This window comes from Carettochelys insculpta, chromosome 8 (assembly GCF_033958435.1).
Source record: "Carettochelys insculpta isolate YL-2023 chromosome 8, ASM3395843v1, whole genome shotgun sequence".
Taxonomy (NCBI): domain Eukaryota; kingdom Metazoa; phylum Chordata; order Testudines; family Carettochelyidae; genus Carettochelys; species Carettochelys insculpta.
In genome coordinates, this window is record NC_134144.1 from 19,998,874 (window position 1) to 20,020,260 (window position 21,387).

Consider the following 21,387-nt stretch of genomic DNA (forward strand, 5'->3'; position numbering starts at 1 on the left):
TTAGCTTCTTCAGGGAGGCTGAAATTTAGCTCATGAAGCAAATTGCAGAAATTATCTTTTCAAGTGCTTGACCAATGAAGAAAAGAAGAGATGAAAAAAAGAGAAAAAGAAAGAGAAAAAGCTTTGCCACGTTGCCTTCATTACTAGAGGGCAGGAAGAAAGTCTACCAAATTTCAAAAATTTACACCACACAACAGTGCCAATCAGAATACAGATCACACACACAAGTTTCTTCAGTTCTGAATGTATTTTCTCTGACCTCTATATACCGACACACACACACACACAAATGCATGCATGCTAGGGGGGAAATATTAGAATCTGTGGAAATGTTGTAACTTTAGGCAAACCACTATACACCATCAAAGCGCAGTAATTTCAGCTCCAAAACTCAATTTCACTGTATATTCTTAAAATAGCATGCATCTCACAGCCTAGCTCTTTGTGAGACCTCACTGCAGAAAATGAAGGGCTTCTCTAAGAGCTCCTATTAGAGAACCACTGATTTAGCCACACCTCAGAGAAATCTATGCACAACTACTTCCGCCACACTTGACCTCATTTATCTACCTTACTGACCTTAGAACTATCTCTCATGTGTCAGTAACAATGCACCCTAGCTGAAAATTAATTCTATTTTATACAGCATAAGACTGTACTGTCAAGTAAAAAAGTAAGTTTTCTTCTGTATCCTAGCTCCATGAGGGAGCTAAAAAGGGTTTCCTGAAGAAACTAAATTCACCAGGGAGTAATTAATACAAATCTATTGACAGGGTATCAAGTTTCGACATGCTACCCCAGGGAAAACTGCACAGGCTGGTTCACGATGTGCCCAGGCCTAGTGAGAAGACATTAAGATCACTGAACCTGCACCAGGGTCTGTAATGTGGAAGACGGATGATACTTGGCAAGATAGACCTGCATAAAAGTTGTTTAGTGTTTTTAAGATCTATTTTCTCTGCAACACTTTTATTCTAAATAAATAATACTTTGTTTTATGAAGGGTGGTTGGCCACTGTATAACCCTGTCGTTACTCAGAGAACAGTGCTGACGTACCATTAGACCCACTAACATGATCACAGCTTAAATTCCCACTCTAGGAGTGTGACTCGGGTCTCTGCCCTGAAAAGGGTAACAGAGGTTTGAGACCTAAGGATGGATCACAGGTGCAGTTACCTTGGGAACTATGACAGCCAGTGGCAACAGACAGAGCTCCTCTCTCTGAAAGGCTCAGGTTCAGAAAGAGCTCCGAGTATTGGCCCTAGGAAAGGTATGTATTGACAAGCAGGTCAGAAGTGAGCATACAGACAAATGAATTCAAAACTTTACCTCTCGTATATATTCCTCCTGCTCTTCTTTGAGGGTGAGTTCAATGAAGATCTGCTGCAGCTTCTCATTACAATAGTTAATAATGAATTGCTCAAAGCTGTTGTCCTGAAAAACAAACACATTTCTCTTTCTTGCATGTTATCATGCTCCAGAATTCATCTGGAATATGTTATTCCAAAGGCCTTCAGTCTACAGGCACCTTTATTGGTTACTTTTCTGGTTTTAAAGATGGCATTTCCAGGTATGCATTGTTAAAAATGGATTAGAAATTCAAAATTCAGGATCAAATTTTCTCACATGATATTCCACACTGCGAGGGACTGGAAACTCTACAAATTTCATTTATGTTGTTTCCTCAAAGTGGGCTGTTAAAATGGGGCTATTATAATCTGATGTGGCAATCTCCCATAAGGGCAGGAGAGAGACCAAGAAAGAAGACTCCCCTGGCTCATATGGTACAGTGTCCCTGCAGGGATGTTTCTGCAGGCTCTGAGACACAAAACCGTGAAACCCCTATGCCCCGCATAGACTGACTTTTTAAAAAACCTTGCTCTCTAACACAGGTTTTTTTTATACACACAACTGATATTGCAGTCATTGATTAACCAGTACTGTTTGACACTGTTCGACAGAGTGGATACAAAAAAGAAAAAAGTGCACCATCGGTGTCATGTTAAGATCCAGAGTAAATGAAGTATTACCTTTCCCACTGGACTTGGACTAGCAGGGCCTGTGGCTATTCTGAGCAGCACTGTTGTGCATATCAAAACTATGGAATGTCATATTTTGGATTTTACCACAGTATACTCCCAAAATAATGCAGTTCAGACTCTGTGCCGCTGTTGCTGGGACAGCGTCCTAAATACTATGGACAAAATTGTGAAATTGCAACCCCACTGAAGGCATTGGTATAACCGCTATAGAATTCCAAGGGACGCAGATTTCACTCTAATATCTTTTTATTTCAACTATCTTAAATCAAGGCACACAGTGTCCAGCTAGCTATTTTCTGACACTCGCTTAAAATGGTGTTTATCAACAAAAGGACATGTTAGGCTCTATTTTCTTGTTGGCAAGTGTACATAACTCATTAACACCATTTATATGCATACCTATAAGAATAATTTTACTTACACTTATGTAAAAGTAAGTTTAGTTATTACTATTTTTCTTTCCTTCTTAAATGAAAACATCCTAATGTTTTACCTTGGCACTAGCTAGCATGGCTATGTCTGGTTATGTTGGAGGACTGATGAGGTTTGTATCGCAAAACTAAACTGTGAAGAGTTGCCAACCTTCTGCTTACAGAAAACTGAACACCCTTACTCGCGCTCTTCCCTGAAGACTCACCCCTGCTCACTCTATGCCCTCCTCCCACATTGTTTACTCTTCCCCACGCTCACTTTCACTGGGCTGGGGCAGGGGCACTGGGGTACAGGGTGGGACAGAGGGCTCTGGCTGGGGGTGCAGGCTCTAGGATGGGGCTAGGGACGAGGGGATTGTGGTATGGGAGGAAGTTCAGAGTTGGGGAAGAGGGTTAGGGAATGGGATGGGGTTCAGGTTGCAGGCTCCACGTGATGTTGGCCTTAGGAGGAACCCAGAAACAGCTTTATGTCTGGCTCCTATGTGGAGGGGACAAGGGACTCTGTGCACTGCCCATGCCCACAGGCATCACCTCCACACCTACCACTAGCCATGCTTCCTGGCCAATGGGAGCTGTAGAGCCAGTGCTCAAGGTTGGGGCAGTGTGCAGAGCCTCTTTGTCCCCCACTACCTCGGATCTAGACATGCCAGCCACTTCTAGGAGCCATGGAAGGCAAACAGCCTGCCTTAGCCCCACTGCACCACCCACCAAACTTGTGCAGTCTGGTCAGTGGTGTTAACCGGAGCCACTAGGGTCCCTTCTAAGCTGGGTGTTCTGGTTGAAAACTGGACCCCTGGCAACCCTGGGCACACAATTCCTCTGAAGCTGAATTAGACTGATGCATTTCTTGATAATTAAAAACCTGACAATTTTTAAACATAGGTTTAATCAACTAGCTGCTAAAGTACTAAAACCATGATTAGGAACACACTCAAGCAGATCAGGAAAAGCTGAAGTTGCACAGGCACCTGTACCAACTTGGGTTTAAGATAAAGCAAAATCAAAGCGGATCTCTAAGGCTAGTCCACACAGTAACTGGACGCTTGTCGCTGTCAAAGGCAGCCAACTCCAGCTTGCAGAGTTCAGGCTGTGGGGCTGTTCTATTTCTGTGTAGCTTCCTGGGATGGAGCCTGCACTCCAGTTCCGGAAGTTTAGAAAACAAACAGCCCTACACCCTGAGCTCTGTGACTCGAAGTCAGCTGGCACAGGCCAGACGTGGGCGCCTAGTTGCTGTGTGGACATATCCAAAAATTTTCTGCTGCCCTTTCGGATCCTGCCCCTTCTTCAAAGCTTAATTACAGGTGAGGGTTTGCAAAATTTGTACAGCTCTGCACAAGGTGGTTAACAATATAGCCTGCCTCAAAACTGCACTGCAAAAGTCCTACTTCCTGCATTCTGTTCCAAAAAGGCAAATTACATAAACTGCAATCAGTCCTCATACAATTTCTGAAGCACTGCAGTATACAAAAATATACTGAATGAACACTGACTGATATAAACAGTAGTACACTGGTATCTTTTAGTCTACTCTTCCATAGCATGATATAGATTCGTATTTGTACATTACGCTGAAGATGTAAAATGCAACATTGTCACATATGATACTCTATTATGGCTATTAATAGACCTTGCTACTGCTATTAATATTAATGTTAAATTGCTATTAATAAACCTTGCTACAGGGCCAGATGCTACAGCATATTTAAGAAAGGATGGATAAAAGTTTGACTTGTATAGGCAAACTGGATCTATCTAGAGCGATGGCCCTGAGGAGAACAGAGTCAAACTGACACATCTCCTTGGCGAGGTAGAGATCTTGACGTCAGGTACATCCTGCACCACCAAAATAATGTTCTTCTGTGTTCCTATAACCAAAATAGGAATAAGGGGATTTTGGAGTATGCAGGGTCCTTTTGAAAAAGACCCCATGTAGACAAGCCGTGCATGATTGAAAGCGACACTTTCGAAGCGCCACAGCCACCGTTATGCTAATGAGGCATTGCATATTCATGAAAGTGCCTCATTAGCATATCCCAGTGGCCATGTCTACACTAGCCCCAAACTTCGAAATGGCCACGCAAATGGCCATTTCGAAGTTTACTAATGAAGCGCTGAAATGCATATCCAGCGCTTCATTAGCATGCGGGCATCCGCGGCACTTTGAAATTGACGCGCCTCACCGCCGCGCGGCTCGTCCTGACAGGGCTCCTTTTCGAAAGGACCCCGCCTACTTCGAAGTCCCCTTATTCCCATCTGCTCATGGGAATAAGGGGACTTCGAAGTAGGCAGGGTCCTTTCGAAAAGGAGCCCGTCAGGACGAGCCGCGCGGCAGCGAGGCGCATCAATTTCGAAGTGCCGTGGCTGCCCGCATGCTAATGAAGCACTGAATATGCATTTTAGTGCTTCATTGGTAAACTTCGAAATGGCCATTTGTGTGGCCATTTCGAAGTTTGGGGCTAGTGTAGACGTAGCCAGTGTGTCTCATTTGCATCCCCCTTTTGCAGGGGGAGGGTAGTGTAGACATAGCGTAAAGAATACAAAAGAAAGCATATTTGAACTTCCACAAGCATTAGTGGCTATTAATACAGAACAAGTGCAACAGACACACACCAAGTTTTTTTCAAGTTAAACTAAGTTGTACTTCGAGGAAAAACTTACATTTCTTGCCACAGCTGTCTGAAATTCTACTCAAACCAAGTGAAATTTTAATTCCAGACACATACTGAATTGAAAAATAATATTGCTTTTTCTGAACATATAAATCTAGAGACAGTCAGTGCTTTAATTATAATTAGGGCTCATACAGGGGGAGAAGGAACAGAACAAAGTTTCTCTATAAAAGCTGTTGAATTTGAAATATTGTAGGAAAAATTAGGAAAAAAACCTCAATGATCAGAAGCCTTGCCCCTTTCCAAGCCTAACCAGTGATGCTTCCTTTCTGTGATGTAGTCTGTTCCTTTAATGCTGAAAACGTCCACCTGGCCACCGTATTGTACAGCAGTACTATGCTAGCCGTGCCTGACAAGCCACTGCAAAGCAACGTGACCTTCACAGGGGTAAGGAACACTCAAGTTAAATAAAAGATCGTAACAAATGAAACTGGGATAGATGTAAACGCACATCCAAATGTATAGATGCAGATGGTCAACCAACCAACAATCTTTAATCAGCTGTGACAGTGAGTAGCAGCCTGAAAATTTGTTCAGACATCAGACTCGTCCTGCCATAATGCACTGATTCAATATGACTAAATCCTTATCTGGTTTCAGGCACTCAGTCTCTTGATCACGTGCATTTTTCTTGTTATTAAATATCAAACTATTGGGCTTCACAGGCTGTCATTTGGTGACATCTTTACAGTGCTTTTTGTAAAAAGTGGAGTTGATACTCAGCTGCCACTTCCCCCATAAAAACCCACAACTGGGGCTGCCCAGGTGCCAGTATTGAGTACTGGTAAGCACAGGCACAAAAAAGCACTGCATCTTTACATAGTAATTTCTTGGAATATAAGAGCTACAGGGCTGAAGTTGGCTCTCTAATGCAGAAACATGCCTGTGGGTTAATTAGGCGACTATTTTTCTTACCTCCGTGTCAGCGTGCTACTTCGTCTTCATGGTCCACTCCCTTTGCCTTTGAATATTAATCAAAATTAACTACTAACAGTGAGTACAACGCGTTGCCCAAGCTAGGGGGACATTCCAGGCTGACTCTGGCAGCATGGGTTGGCTACTGCCAAAAATTACAAAGGAAAAGGAGCTGGGAAGGAAGACCACGAAGGAAAGCCTAGATGCTTGGTTCTCTGAAAGGGATGATGTGATGGGCCAAGCAGGAGGCCTGAAGCTTTAACCTATATCCAGAGGTGAGGTCGTGGCTAGGAGCAACGGAAGGATGGCGGCTTTAACAGATGTGCAAATGAGACTTGATTTGTAAAGGAGGAACTACAGAACATGGATGTTGGGAAGGTGGGAATGTTGCCAGAAGAATGCAAGTAGGAGGTAGAGAGATCAGAGAGATCATTTCTCCCCGTCACAGAAACCAGTTATTTACACACAGCTCAGGTCAGAACAATCTAACTCTCCCGCCTCGGTGGCATTTCCACAGGCAGCTCTTGTTCAATAGTTATTCCTTGAAGTCCTCTAGGGACCAAAACGTCCCTGAGAAGAGCTTTAACCCCACAGTGGTGGGCACTGTAGAGAAGCGCAGTGCAGACAACTGTGTGTTTTATAACACATCCACCAACACAGTTACTGATTTTCTTAAAGCCCTGCGTGCTTTTTCTTCGAGGGGGGAAACCCCACACCACAACAACAGTGCCAAGAGCTCAACAAATCTCACAAACACGTCCTACAAATTTTTACTTGGATTTGGAAACGAATTCCCTGTGGTCCCACTTCCGTATTCACTTTCATGAACATTCACACACAGAAAACAATGCTCATGGCAAACATTTTAATTGCACGTTTCTATCAAGACATCTCTCTAGGCAAAGAGCCCTAGAAACATGACATTTAAATGTACAGATTTCAGATACCTATTACCACAGAACTTCCAAAATATTTTAGTTACACTAAAATGTATAATTAAGACTCAATATCACATGGATTCCACACTTACACCTTTAACCCGGCCTGCCCCTGCTCCTATTAATGTCAATGACAAAACAGCCACTTCAGTGGGAAAGGCAGATAATCAGGCCCACTGAACCCCTCTTGGTCTCAGCTGATGTTTCGGTAAACACAGGCTAAAACCAAGTGGTGAATAGGCAGGGCAAGAATCAACCACCTCTGAGAGCATCCGGTTTAGTGTTTGTTCTCTGCTTTTATTTGCATGAAGAACTGATGAATGCAAAATGCCTTCCAGCAAAATATAAAAAGGAGCATGTTTCTCAGATGCTTTCAGGTAACACTGTGTTGCCATGCTGTCTGTTTTGATATAATACTTCAAGGAAAACTGCTAGATCATTTACAAATCTCGCTCAATGTTCAGTTACCTTCATACAATGTCTGAAATGTCCACATATTAAATGTGGGCTATAAAATTTCTACCAGGCTTTTCACACACCTGATGATGGGTCATTTAGCATGTGGATAGGCTGCAGTTTTCTTCTTTGTCCAGAGTTTAATTCAACTAGAGGTTGAACCTCTCTAGTCTGGCACTCTCTGGTGCCACATGATTTTAGTTGGCTGAAATTCACTTACCCTGGGTGTCGCCAAGATTCCTGAAGTCCATAAAGTTCGGCTTAGCTCTCAGTGTGTTGTGCTGTTATTTTGCTCTTAATTTACCCCTAAATGTTTTTAAGAGCCCAGAAAGCAGTTGGAAATGTTGGTAATGCTCCTAGACAACACTGACCTTCCATGGTTCAGAAAACTCTCTGGTTTGGCAACGGTCAGCTCCCAAGGGTGCTGGACTACGGAGGTTCAACCTGTACAATTACAGTGTCCAGATGACACAATTTTAAAGTGTCCTGTGCAAAGCCTGGTAATTATACTAACTGAATGGGAGAAACCCACAGAACAATATGATGTCATGGTAACACTATATTCTGGTTTTAAGACCACAGTCTATTGTTTGGGGAAATACCAGTCTATTTCTTTCCATCACCAGTCTCAGCTATCAGATTAGCACCACACTTCCCATGCTTTAGAATGGTCCTTAACCTGGAATTTGTGACTTCTCATGAAAAAAAACAAACAAACAGTCTTTGCTCTTGAGTATACTTTACACTGACTTCATCAGCTGGTTTCTTTCGTGAGCTAAGGTGAAAGGAATTTGCACAGGCATTTATGTAAAGGGCAGAGTCTAACGACATATTGCAAGAGAGCGCGACAGGAGCTCATTCCCAGAAAGATGGGCCATGGGATATATCACTCAGAATCTTCAAACATTTTTAGCTATGGTTTTTGCTAGCTCTGACTATACCAAAATAAATAGATACTCCCTAAAAATAATGAAAAGTTGCTATACTGTTTAGTTTTAGCAGGTCAGTTTTGAACACAGTTCCTCAAGCAACTAAATAGAAGCCCAAGCAGCTCAAAAAAATGCTATGGTGAGAGAGGAGAAAAACCCATTAGAAAATTTCATACAAGCTGCATGGCATTTGGAGACGTTAAACCCAGTGATACCAAATAAGATAAATTACTTTTTAAACAGGAAAGATATGATCAGTAGGGAAGTTTGAGTAATAGAAGTGACCTGTCAGATAAGGTATTCTAAAAGTTCCGTAGTTAGTATCTAAACAGGAGCAGCTTGTAATAAGCCAAGTTGCCTGCCACCCTCAGGGGCCCTCATGGATAATTAAAACATCTCAGGTGAAACAGTGCCTCACTGAAGTCACTGAGAGTTTTGCCATTGACTTCAATGGGGCCAGGATGTAACCCCTCATCTGTAAATAAACAGAAGCTATGGGTTTGCCAAACGCTGAGCAAAAGATGAAAAATAAGGCCATTCCCAGTTTCTCTCTCCATCCACTTTCCTGCTCTTATTTCTCATACAACTGATCTTATAAGTACAGCAAGGAAAATATTTTGATTTTGTATATTAACTAAAGGTAAACTGGAGAATATATGCAACAGAGAATACATCTCCTGCATTAATGCTACACTTGTACAAGGCGGTCTAAAAAGGCATCCATGAGCCACATAAGATGTAGCTGATTTTGTTTGAAACTAGTTTAAAATAAGCAGCTTTTCTTTTAATGCACTGAATCAAGTTTCAAATTTGCATTACAGGTTGCAAATGGCTTCCTAAATACTTATCTTCGATCTCTAACGTGCACGTTAGTTCTAAATGTCAAAACAGTGCATGTTCATTTAAGAGATAACAAAACATGCAGTAATTGGTTCCTAAGGGGAACTTCATAATCAGCTCCTGGAAATACTAAGAATAATCAGCTCTGTAAATTTACTGCCATTAGTGTATATTTCAGCTAATATTCTACATGTATCACAATCCACCTATGAAAAACCCATTCAGCAAAATGACACTTTGCCATTTAAGCTAGAAAATATATAAAAGATGTGGCAGATGATTCACCTTGATATATTGTACAACATATATTACATAAGGTTTCTTTCAATCACAGCAGATTAGTTCAGTATTTGATATATAATGAGTTTTACCAGTTCTTTTTTTGTGCCGGTACCGAGTGCCAGCAACTCAGCAGCCCCAGCCGTGGGATTGACTGGGGGTTGGCAGTGGGGAGCCAGCTGATTACTGGCTCCTCTCCCCCCACCCAACAAAAAAGGCACTGGTTTTACCATATGTATTTTTGTTTGCTAGCAGCTACTTTTAAAATGCAGCTACAGGTTGAACCTCTCTAGCTGAGCATACTCAGTTCTGAACATCCATGACCCAGCATGATTTTAGTTAAAAGAATGTCTGCTAACTGTGGGTGTGGCCAAGTTTCCCACAGTCCTGTGAAGTCTGCTTACAGCCACCAGTCCTGGCTCTCAGTGTACTGTGCTGTTATTTAGCTGTAATTTGTCCCACGTCTTCTAAGAGACCAGCAAGTAGTGGAAGTGCTGGTATATGCTGCTGAGCTTAAGCACGTTTTTTGTGCTTTATCTACATATTTCTTTGTGCCAATGCAGTAAAGTTGTATAACTACAAACGCTTAAGAAGAGAGCTGATAAGTTTTGGTCAGGCATGGTTGAATACGGGGTGTAGCAGTAGAGTGATACATTATTAAGCAGCGTAACAAGCGATTCTCCATTTATTCACCTTGGTGAAATTAAAACAAAGAAACTCATTCACTACAATATTGACTTCCCATGGTTTGGCAAATTCTCTGGTTCAGCATTGGTCAGGTCTTGAGGGTGCCTGACTAGAGAGCTGCAAGCCTCTATTTCTCATGAGACTTTCCTTAATTGTCTTTGAGGCAATACTACCACTTATCAATCAGCTCCATAATACAGTTTTGCCATGTGTCTGTTTCTAAATTGAACTTACTTCATGCATTTCATTTAGTGACCACAAAAAACATCCCGCCATACCTGCAGAATGCTTGGCAATCAAGTCTTAGTCAATTTAATAATTTCCATGTTAGGATTAAATCAAAAGTTATTTTGTAACAGGAAAAAAAATATCAAAGCATTTAATTCCAAAAAGCTCAAACCAGAATACCCTAATATTATTTTAAAAAAACCCTCTCTTTTTCAACATTTCTTTCAAAATAAATGTCATCAAAATTGACTCATTTCTACAACATTGCACGGTAAAATAATCAGCATTTTCCAACAGCAAAACCTTCTACTGGAAAATTTCCAACAATCTACAGTTATATTAAGCCCTCCTTTACTGAGAGGATTCTCACGTTAAATTGGATAATATTAATATTTCACCACAGGAGCTCAAAGAGACCCCATGGATTAGGATCCAGTAGGGCTGGACAGCGTACAAATGCACAACAAAGATATAGTTGTTGTCCCTTCAGCATCTCCTCAGCAACACAGCCTACAACTGGCTCCTCACACCTGTTTTCTTCTCTCTACACTGGATTTTAATAGAATTTCAAATCAAGCTCAAGGTCTCAGTCCTTGTCTTCCAACTGCCCAAAAGTCTGGGCCCACGATACATAAAAGACCATCTAATGCTCCCAGATAAAACTACAGTTGACAGCTTCACTCCTCTCTCACAATGGTGCACTCAACAATAAGAGAAAACTGCATCTGTGGAAGAGACAAGTTTCATGACTGCAAAATGAATTCCCTCAGGACTTAAGGGGATCACAAACCTCTCCACTTCCCACTTCAAGTGCAATGGACGTTCTCTGAGCTTGCCTTCTTCAACACATGGCGACATGAATATTTATTTAATAAAAAAAAAAAATCACTGCCAAAACAAGACAGTCTCCTGCACACACTTCTCCCCCCAGGGAAAAGATGAAAGAACAAACAATACAGAACAGGTGTGTAGACACACTACTTAACACACTATAAGAAGTCATTCAAATACCATGGCAGTAAGTGCAATACAAAAACCTCCATTGTCAGTACAGTCACAGAAAATTTACAACAGGCGATGAGCCCATGCTTATTGATGATGATGAAAATAAACAATTCAGTCATAATCTCTATACTTAACATAGGGGCAGCAACCAAAATAGCAAGAAGGTCCTTTTTTAAAAAAAATTTAGTAGTAATTAAATATTCAAGCGCTGCAGTGCATGTGAATATGAGGTAGTCCTTAACAAATAACCATACTTTGTGTAACCCCTGTTTTAAGAAGTGAACACAATGGTTTGTAATGAGACATGATTACTGCAAGATGTTCACAAACTTTTTACATATTCTTTTTCCTCAGACTTTATATGTGTTTGTACCACTGTCTGCCTGACTTTCACTCCTGAACCCACTTTAATTATGCCAAGTTTACTTCATGTCTAATTGCAATTTTCTTTAATAAAATACGTGTTTGCCCTTCACAGCAAAAATGCTGCAAGCTTTTCAAAATCAAGACTTCATTAGCAACATGATCAAAACACAAATACAGTATCATATCCCAAAATGCACCACACATATTAAAGTGGGAGTTATCCAATGTTTTGAGATCACGTCATTCACTATTTACATATGAGTTGTTCACTGTTGGGCTTTTAGAGGTTCAATGTTTATCAAAAATATCAGGGTACGGATTTTTTTTTCTTTTTAAACTTTGTAATTAGAGTGTCAGGAGCCACAAACAAGCCCTTAAAGAGATGCATGTGGCTCTGGAGCCACAGGTTTGAGACCCCAACCTAAGAGCATGAGATTAAGTCACTCGATACAATTCTGAATTTTTGATAGAATTTTTTTTAATGTGTTTAAATGTACTGAGTTGAAATGAAATATAGTTTATTTTTAGTTCTAGCAAGAAAGAGGTCTTCTTTTATACAGGAACAGAACCCTGCTTGCAGATATCTATAATAAGCCTCAAGGTCATATACAATACCTTTACTACAGATAAATTTTGCATGACAGTGTGTAGGTTACCACAGTTTTTTCCTGTGTTCAGAATGGTACTAGTTAGTTTTCAGTGATCTCCTCTGCATCAATGCAATATAGTCAATTTGGCTTGATTAATGTGTGTTATAATTGCTAGGCATACTAAGAATATCACCTACCTTCAGTTTTACATTTATCTTATGTATTTAGAAAGCTGCACTCGACTTCATTTATAGAAAGTGAAATTCTGATTATACATCTATTAACAACTAGATTTTGCTTTAGTAATAGCTGTAAGATTTGTTATAGACATGCAAATTCTAAAGCACTTACCTCAAAAATTTCAAAGCCATAGATGTCCAGTACTCCCATGACCTTCTTTCTGACTTTTGTCTGAGCCTTGTAAGAAAAGGTTGAGTTATTGTTCTGTACATTTAGTATTTGTGGTCAAGATACATTAAATGTGCCATATATACGTACTATTTAGACTAAAGAGTTAGGTTTTGTTTTTCAAAAATTATTAAATATAAATATTTTTGAAAGTTTAAAAACAAGCAAACCAATTTATTTGGGTACAAATATTCACCTCCAAGACTGGCAGCCCTGCAACCCAAAACAAGTTTGTAAGATTAAGAAAGTAAAACAGACCAGTATAGCTTTACTGTCCCCCTTAACTTAATCTATTTCTATTGATTTCCTTATGGGTATGCACGAATATTACCTTAATGCTCTCATTGATTCTGGTAACAAGCCAGGAGAACAGTCTACTGTAGAGATTCTTAGCCAGAGCATCACGGGCATAATATGCCTGAAGGAGAAGAAATATTAGGCTAATTCCAAACCACGTATGCTATTCCAATGGTCAAAAAGTGCTATTAAAAGGGTGGAAATGACTTCTAAGGAGCATACTCAACATGACAGGGTCACCTAGTCAGGAACACGTTCTCCCTTTCAACTTTTGGCACAAGGCCTTGGCAAGGGATGGAGAAGGAATCATCTCACTGCATTCCTGCTGTCTCAGGTGACCAGTGGTCCATTAGCTATGTCTTTACTGCAGTAAAAGACCCATGACACTACCACAGCTGGCCTGAATCGAACAAACTTGGCTCAGGCAGTAGGGTTATAAAGTGCTGTGCAGACATTCAGGTTCAGGCTAACAGGGTGGAAAGTTTCAGAGCCCTGGATGTCTACACTGCAGTATTTAGCCCAGCAGCCTGAGGGCAAATCAGATGACCTCAGGTGCAGACTGGGTGCAACAGGGTTTTGTCACAGTACAGATGTACCTGCAGTGCATAGCTACACTGCAACATAATCCCAGGGTTAGCTAAACTGGAGTTGTTAGCCTAGGACAATAGGAGGCAGTAAGGAAGGGAAAGAGACATGGGCAAAAGCAGCAAAGGGACAGAAGAAGAGCAGAAAAGCAAGTCTCAACTGGTCTTAAACATTCCAAAAACATTGTAGCTTATCAAACATTTTGCAATATCACTTCTCCTTCCTGTTTCTGACAGGTTCCTACTTATATTGCCTGCTCAGGCTGCTTTTCAGGACCCAGTGAATTAAGTTTCTAGTAGAGATTGAAGGTAGCAGATTTGATGAGGCTGAATAAGTGGGCAACATTGAGTGATGAAATCAGAATTTTAATCACTTCTGTGACTGAGAGAGAAGACAAATTCTCAGGTCAAAGTAGAAAAGCAGATGTATGCTCAAAACAGACAAACCGCCCAGCACGTCCATTAGAAGGGTTTAGCATCTGTTATAAAAGAAGTCATTGCAACCATCAGCCTCCTGACAAGCAGGAACAAAACACAAAAGGAGGAAGACGGAAATTGTAAAAGCAGGAAAATAAATTGCAAGGAGGTGAGATGATCATTGTAATATGCAAGTTAGACCCTGAGTGGAACACTGGAAACTGTAAGAGGAGCATGCTACTGCCTTCAGAAAGGTGAAGCATCAGACAGCAAAGACTGGACCAGTACTGCAGAAGTTAGGATGGTCAGTATATTCTACTAGAAAAAGTAAGGCTCTGAGCTGACTGTGCAGAAAAAGTTTCAAAATTATAAAAAAAAAGATTCAGGAAGTGATGTAATTTTTAAAAGCCACACTGACTCCCACATCCACACACACGGACCTTCTAAAACAATGTAAAATTCAGAGTAAGTGGAGAATGTAAACAGAATAGCTCCAGGGCAAGGGAAATACACGTCAAGTGTAACCTATTAGGCAAATAGCAGAAAAAGTGCAAGTGATATTAAGCAACACCTAAATTTGTTGCAAGGGAAGGACCAATGGTTATGGTGAAAAAAGCAGGGACTTGGATTAAAATAAACGATGAATGAGGAGTGGCACATTCAACCAGACAGCTTTTCCTGTTCCTAAAAATAACTTATAGCCTTCACGTACTGACTTCCAAGCTTGTTTGCTACTAACACCATTTGCTGCAGTTAAAGGAGAAAGGAGGGAGACATGCTAGGCAATTAAGAAAAAGAGAACAATACGAAAAGCTGAACACACTCATTTTACATGAAGAAATGTCAGAACAGCCCAGAACACAAATCCTGTGAAACCAGGCTGTTCAAACAGGTATTTTAAATTTACCACAGTTCTGCACAAGATGGAAGAAAAGCTTCCTATGCCCTTTTCTTGAGGACAGGACTCATTGAAAAGCAAAATGTTCATTGAGCATGCTTGAATATTCAAAAAGTGTTTTTTTTTTAAAAAAAAAAAAAGGAAAACGGATACATTTTACTGACATATTTTATGAAGAAGCATTTTGTGAACAGTAGCTTATTTTGTAGCTATGCAGAAAGCACACATTTAACATATTGGCCCCCCCTTAAATAAAGGATTATGCCTAAAATATGTGACATAAAATACCATTCAATTTTCTGGTTAAGAGTAAAATTTTGAAAAGCAACCAAGTAACTGAGAAACCTAAGTTGAGAATTACTGATCTAGTGAAGTTACAAGAGTCAAGAAAACTTCAACTAAAAAGTTGAGAGGGGAAGGAACTGTTTGATCAGACTGCCTGAAGCCACGAATTTGTGGCACCATTTAGCTTCAATGACTGAATAACATTAAGGAGAAACAACGGAAATGTAGCACTTTAAAGACTAACAATGATTTATTTGGTGATGAGCTTTCGTGGGACAGACCCACTTCATCAGAACAATCTCATTGCCAATACAGACTGACATATATAAGTACAGAGAACACCAAAAAAAAATTACAATAAAAACTTACAAATCAAGTACATATGTACAAAGGACTCAAAAAACATTGCAATTTTTTTTCCCAGTCCTCTGTACTGGAAATGAGATCGATCTGATGAAGGTGGTCTGTCCCATGAAAGCTCATCACCAAATAAATCTTTTTGTTAGTCTTTAAAGTGCTATTACATTTCTGCTGTTTTGTTTGTTGGAGTACAGACTAACACGGCTACCTCTCCGTTATTAAGGAGAAAGTAAGAGATTCAACAATTTTGAATTTCCAAGAGATAACAATACACAGCCTCCAAGATCCAAAAGCAGCAGTCCAGAAATTACATTTGTGATATATCTAAAGTAAAATTAGAACAAAACAAACCTTCATAATAAACTTTCAGGCCCTTCTTTCTTTTACATTAAAAGCCAGAAGAGCCACAATCCTTTTTTATCTTTACGGAAAAGAAAACTGATATTATATGCCTTACGGGGGGAAAAAGTAAGAAAATGATTTTTTTTACCTGAGCCACATTTAGTGTTGTAGAGACTCTCTCTTGTTTGGCTTCAACTGTTCGGAAGCTAAAGGCTCTTTCCAACACTGACTGATCAATCCCTGTCAACTCACAAATTTCTTTGAGCTCTATGAAAGCAAAAACCAAGAGCATGACTATAATTAAGACTTCCATATAACCTGTATTTGCAAAACTCACTATGTACTACCTCAAACAGAAAGCTAATTATCTTTAACTTTGAAGAAGCAGAAAGTTTGTTCAGAATAAATTTTTGTCTAGTTTCAGTTGAGTGTTACCCAGTGGCATTGCCAGGATGGATCAGTTGGGTGGGAAGCCATTGGAGTGAGGGTAGAAGCAAGGAGGAGCCACTTCTTCTCCTGCCTTCCAGCTGGCCTTCCGAGGTGTGGGGCGGGGGCAGGGAAGACAGATGCTATGGCCAGAGGAACCCGCAAAAATGTGAACCCCCTGTGCCCTCTGCTCTGCCCACTTCCTCCAGCCAGGTACTTGGGGCTTGCCCCATTCCACCTGATGGATGCTCCCGCCAGGAAAAGGAATGGGGGTTTGTCCTCATGTGCCTGCCGGGTGCTCCCATGGGGATCCCGTTCAGGGCATGGGGGCTTGCCCTGCTGTGCCCATTAGTCCTGCTGGGGAGCTAGGCACAGGGGTATGCAAGTCCCCAGCTCCACTCCCTGGTGGGGAGGTCTGTGTTACACACACTTCTTGCAGATGATCCCATTTCCTGGGCATGCCCCTTTGCCCTGGCAGAAGCAGCGTTAGGACTAGGGGCAGGTGGGCCTGGATACTAAGTGGGTGGATCACAGTCCACTCAGACCCATCTGTGGCTATGCTCCAGGTGTTACCAAAACAAGAACCTAACAAGATTTTATTAACGGAATCTTTTAAAGTGTGAAAGCATATTCCATTTTGTTCTATTCCTGCCAGAGGTCATTCATCTTCCATCTTCCTCAACGGAATTGTCAAATACATAAAACAAAAGCATGAAATTTCCAAAATGTACCAAATACAACCACCACAAAAAGTCCCATCAAGTGAATAAACACATCTTACGTTACACTTTGGCAGGACAAAAACCAAGAATGTTACGCTGAAAAGCTACTGTGGGGTACAGGGGGCCCCCGTTATAAGTCGTTTCACATATAAGTTGTCAATTAAGGAACCTAAATTCATTATACATTGCACAGATCTACACAAGTTATTTTTCAAGGGACCACAATCTTTTGGACCACTCATCAATGATGGCTACCAGCACTGGAGAATCTATGGCTTGCTATCGAGAAATATTAGAAGCAAAACAAAAAACACAGGAAAGTGGAAAACCTTGATTCTTTCTTTAAAAAGAAAATGAAGCAACCGCTCCCCAAGGGCCTTGAAGCAGAACCCTCTGGATTTTAAGATTAAAATCCTTTACTTGTAGGTTTGAATTTATGATTCTTTACATTAAAAATGTTTTATTGTATGCAGTTTACTGCTAATGGACATTAAAACAAAAACAAAAAAAAAACAAATTAAAGGACTTTGTCCCTATCCCCAAATATTTACATGTATTCTTATTGTAGAAAATTCCCCCTTATAAGTCATCTGGGTCCCATTACTGCATGTGAGGTCCCTGTCCCCCTGTATTTACGTGTATTCTTATGGGGAAAAATCCCCTTTACACATCGTTTTGTTTTACATTGCAACTTCACGGTCCCTAACCATGACGTTTAAAGGGGACCCCCTGTACAACCAACATGTTATATCCTCTCGCATTCAACATTTCAGAAGAAACTTTTCATAAAATGTAAAAATCTAGAGAATACTCATGCAAAAGAAATTTTTGTATAAAGCCAAATTTAAAACAGAAACACTACATGAGATATTTGAACCAAATATCCTTATACATGATGGCTACATCTTCACTAGCCAAAAACTTCGAAATGGCCATACAAATGGCCATTTCAAAGTTTACTTATGAAGCGTTGAAATACATATTCCTGGGAATAATGGTATTTCATAGTTGCCAGGGTCCTTTTGAAAAGGAGCCCCGGCTGGACAAGCCATGCGGCGGCGAGCAGCATCGATTTCGAAGTGCCGCGGCTACCCACATGCTAATGAGGTGCTGAATATGTATTTCAGCGCTTCATTAGTAAACTTCGAAATGGCCATTTGCACGGCCATTTCGAAGTTTTTGGGTAGTGCAGACACGGCCAATGTTCAGAATAGAATAGGAATAACATAAATGAATCTAGCCGCAAAAGTAAAACCTGTGTCTTTACAAGACAGAATTTGCAATGAACTATACAAATATTACTTTTTTTGCCCCAACAACACCAGTGTCATCTTACCATTTTTATCCTTGATTTTACTTTCATCTAAACCATTTACTCGAGATTCAGGTTTAAATTCAATATTTCCCAGTTTTAGAACTGCTGCTACAACCTCCAAGATAGACTGTGTTTCGTGATCCATAAAGCCAACTATTTGCATGGCATTCTGGAAAAAAGAAGGTGAAAAACGTGAGATAAAGATATAAATTTTTATCAGATAGAGCATACTTGCAAAATCCACCATTTTTATACATCACCACAGAACACAAATATTTTCCAACCACATGATATGAAGAGAAGAAAAACAAAGAGCCAGTTTTGAAACAAAACTAGCTCTAGACTCATGCCAAATTTTGAAAAGCTAAGATAAACAGACAGCTCAACAGAATGCTAAAAATTCTGAATGGGTGAATTTAAATTTAACAGAATAAGAGAAGAGATATGTTTCATTCCATGAACTATACATATACAAACGAAACTATTCTCTGTCAAGAAGCTGACTAACAAATGTTCCATCTAAAACTCATCTCATACTACAACAACTACAAGAAAAGTGTCTACAGTCATCCTTTGAGTTATGTGAGAGGTGCGTTCACACGCACCCTCGCATAAGACAAATTTCACATTGGGGGGGGGAGCGGGGTTCCCCTGGCGGAAAACACGTTCTGCAGCTGGGGAAGCAGCCGGCACACCTGGAGCTCCTTTTGAGAGGTAAATCCTGGAGTGTGGGGGAAAGTTGGCATGGATTAAGCCTGAAGCCTGGTGATGGGTTGGGGCCATGGGAGGGGTTGGGGAGTTAAGGCTGGGGTGGGTTAGGGCTGCAGGTGTGGGCGGAGAGGCGGAGATGACCTGAGCCTGTGGAGGGGGAGCCGAAGTCAGGCAGGGTGGGGGGTGAGCCGGGCCAGGCAGGGCTGGGGAGGTTGAGCCAGACCTGGGGAGATGGAGCCAGAGTTGCGGGGAGCGTGATTCTGAGTTGCACTTAACTCGCACTAATGTGAGTTAAGGACAACTCAAAATCATGCATTTTGAGGGATTACTGTAGAACACTGATTAAGACCCTGAAAATGGGTCAGTGGAAATGGATTCCCCCTAGTCAAGTGCCAGTTTCAGTACTGAGACCTTAAAATATTGATTTGCATGATTTGGAGTAACCTGGAAAGTGCTGTATCTTACCCTAACTGTTCTGAAGTTTACTGCATCGTCCACTCCATTTACTCGGGCAGAGTCCAAACTCAGGTAGTTATATCTGCTGAAATCCCGTTCAAGTTTAAGTTTGTCTAATGAAATGAATGAAAATAAGATCAGTCTGCTACCCTTGTTAATGACTCTCTTTTACCTCTGCAGCCAACACTATAAATAATTGCTATTAACAAATACTTGGTATTAAATTGACTTGATCTTTAAACTGTAAGCCCTTTAGGATAAAGGTGATCTCTTTTCTGTGTTCATATAACATACAATACAAACGAGGCCCCAATTCTACCTATGACCTGATTACCACAATGTAAATGTTTACTTAATGCCATGATTACTAATATTAAATAAATTCTACACATTAAGTTACGAAAAAATAACTATCGTCACACAAAAAAAACCCGAAAATATTGGTTGTGTTTTATTAGGCAAACAAAAGGCAGTAATCATAACTGATAAACAGCAGAGGTGCAGTACTTACTAAGCAGGTCTTCTGATGCACCAGATAATATCTGATAGAAGATATGAAAGTTTCTTTCACCTCTTGGCTGTTTAACAACACGGGACTTCTCTAGGAGATCTGAAGACAAAGTCATAGGAGTTAATTTTTGCCACACCATTTTCTCTGTATTTTAGCATATTTCTTTTAAACTGTTTCTTATCAACACCAAATCAGATTAAGTAATATTTATGGAATAATTTAACAAACTGTGATATTCTTTAACCCAGTTATTGTCAAGGAATTTTGTTCATTATTTGCCCTGCTCAACCTACAATAAGCTGATGATTTTTACATGTTGCAGCCTTACTAATTAGTCATGATGGGCCAGATTTTTTAATGGTATTTATGTGCCTGGCTGTATTTTGAAAACTATCTAGGTGCCTAAGACAATCCATTGAAAACAATAAGCTTTAAGTAATGAGTGCTTTGAAGGAAACCAAATACCCTGAAAAGTCTAGCCCTATGTTCTCAGGGGTAAGTAGCTCCACAGGGAGTAAGCCCATAGAGAAAGTCCACTAAAATACTGGAAGAACTGTGAAAGGTCTGTGAAGGATCGGTATATGACAATAGAGCTTTGAAAGAAGCTTAAGTGTTCAGAGGGAGGAAGCAGCAAAGAAGAACAAAAAATTTTACAGTGGAACCAAGAAATGCAATTAGGTATAATGGGATGAAACAAAGTATGAGGAGACTGAAGACGAACAGTCAGGACACAAATTATGCACCTAGGCACCTGATAGAAATTCCACCAAATATGGCACTAGACCAGGAAAAAAGCAATCAGTTTTACAGGAGCATACACTGCACTGAAAACAGTTTGAGATGATTATTAGCACTTTTCTGTCAGCGATTTCTATGATTCTTCACCTTAAAGAGGACAAGAATCCTGCAAGATTGTCAAGCCAGACTCGTTCAGAAGGAACAAGATTCTGGAGACGCTGTAGCACTTACTGCTCAAATGGCAATGCCAACCAACTGAGCTCCTGGTTGAATCGCAGTAAGATTTTTTTGTAGCTTTGGACTCAGTGCAGCAGGAGATCGAAGGGAGATGTGGAAAGGGAAGCTCTGGATGGGTGAGAGCAACATTCGAGCTTGGCACACAGCTGCTCACAACTTTGTGAGATTGGAGGCAGAGCTAACGCTCTTTTTTAAAATGCCTTTCATTCCCATTTTAATGGCATACACACGGGCTCAGCCATGCCTTGTCTACAGCCCCAGCTTTCCCAGGGTACATCCTTGAAGAGTCCCAGGCACCTTTTAA

At 40.6% G+C, this 21,387-nt stretch overlaps 1 protein-coding gene across 3 annotated transcripts in view; it reads right to left on the reverse strand.

Moving 5' to 3' along the window:
• Positions 1–21,387, reverse strand: part of MYO1B (myosin IB) — a 198,864-nt gene that overhangs the window by 45,324 nt on the left and 132,153 nt on the right. For all 3 annotated transcript variants that reach the window (XM_075000691.1, XM_075000690.1, XM_075000689.1), the window contains exons 8-14: positions 20,109–20,207; positions 19,607–19,710; positions 18,452–18,599; positions 16,116–16,234; positions 13,116–13,202; positions 12,728–12,793; positions 1,331–1,435 (exon numbers count right to left, since the gene is read on the reverse strand). In XM_075000691.1, the coding sequence (XP_074856792.1) occupies positions 1,331–1,435; positions 12,728–12,793; positions 13,116–13,202; positions 16,116–16,234; positions 18,452–18,599; positions 19,607–19,710; positions 20,109–20,207 (728 nt within the window). The remainder of the gene's footprint in view (positions 1–1,330; positions 1,436–12,727; positions 12,794–13,115; positions 13,203–16,115; positions 16,235–18,451; positions 18,600–19,606; positions 19,711–20,108; positions 20,208–21,387) is intronic.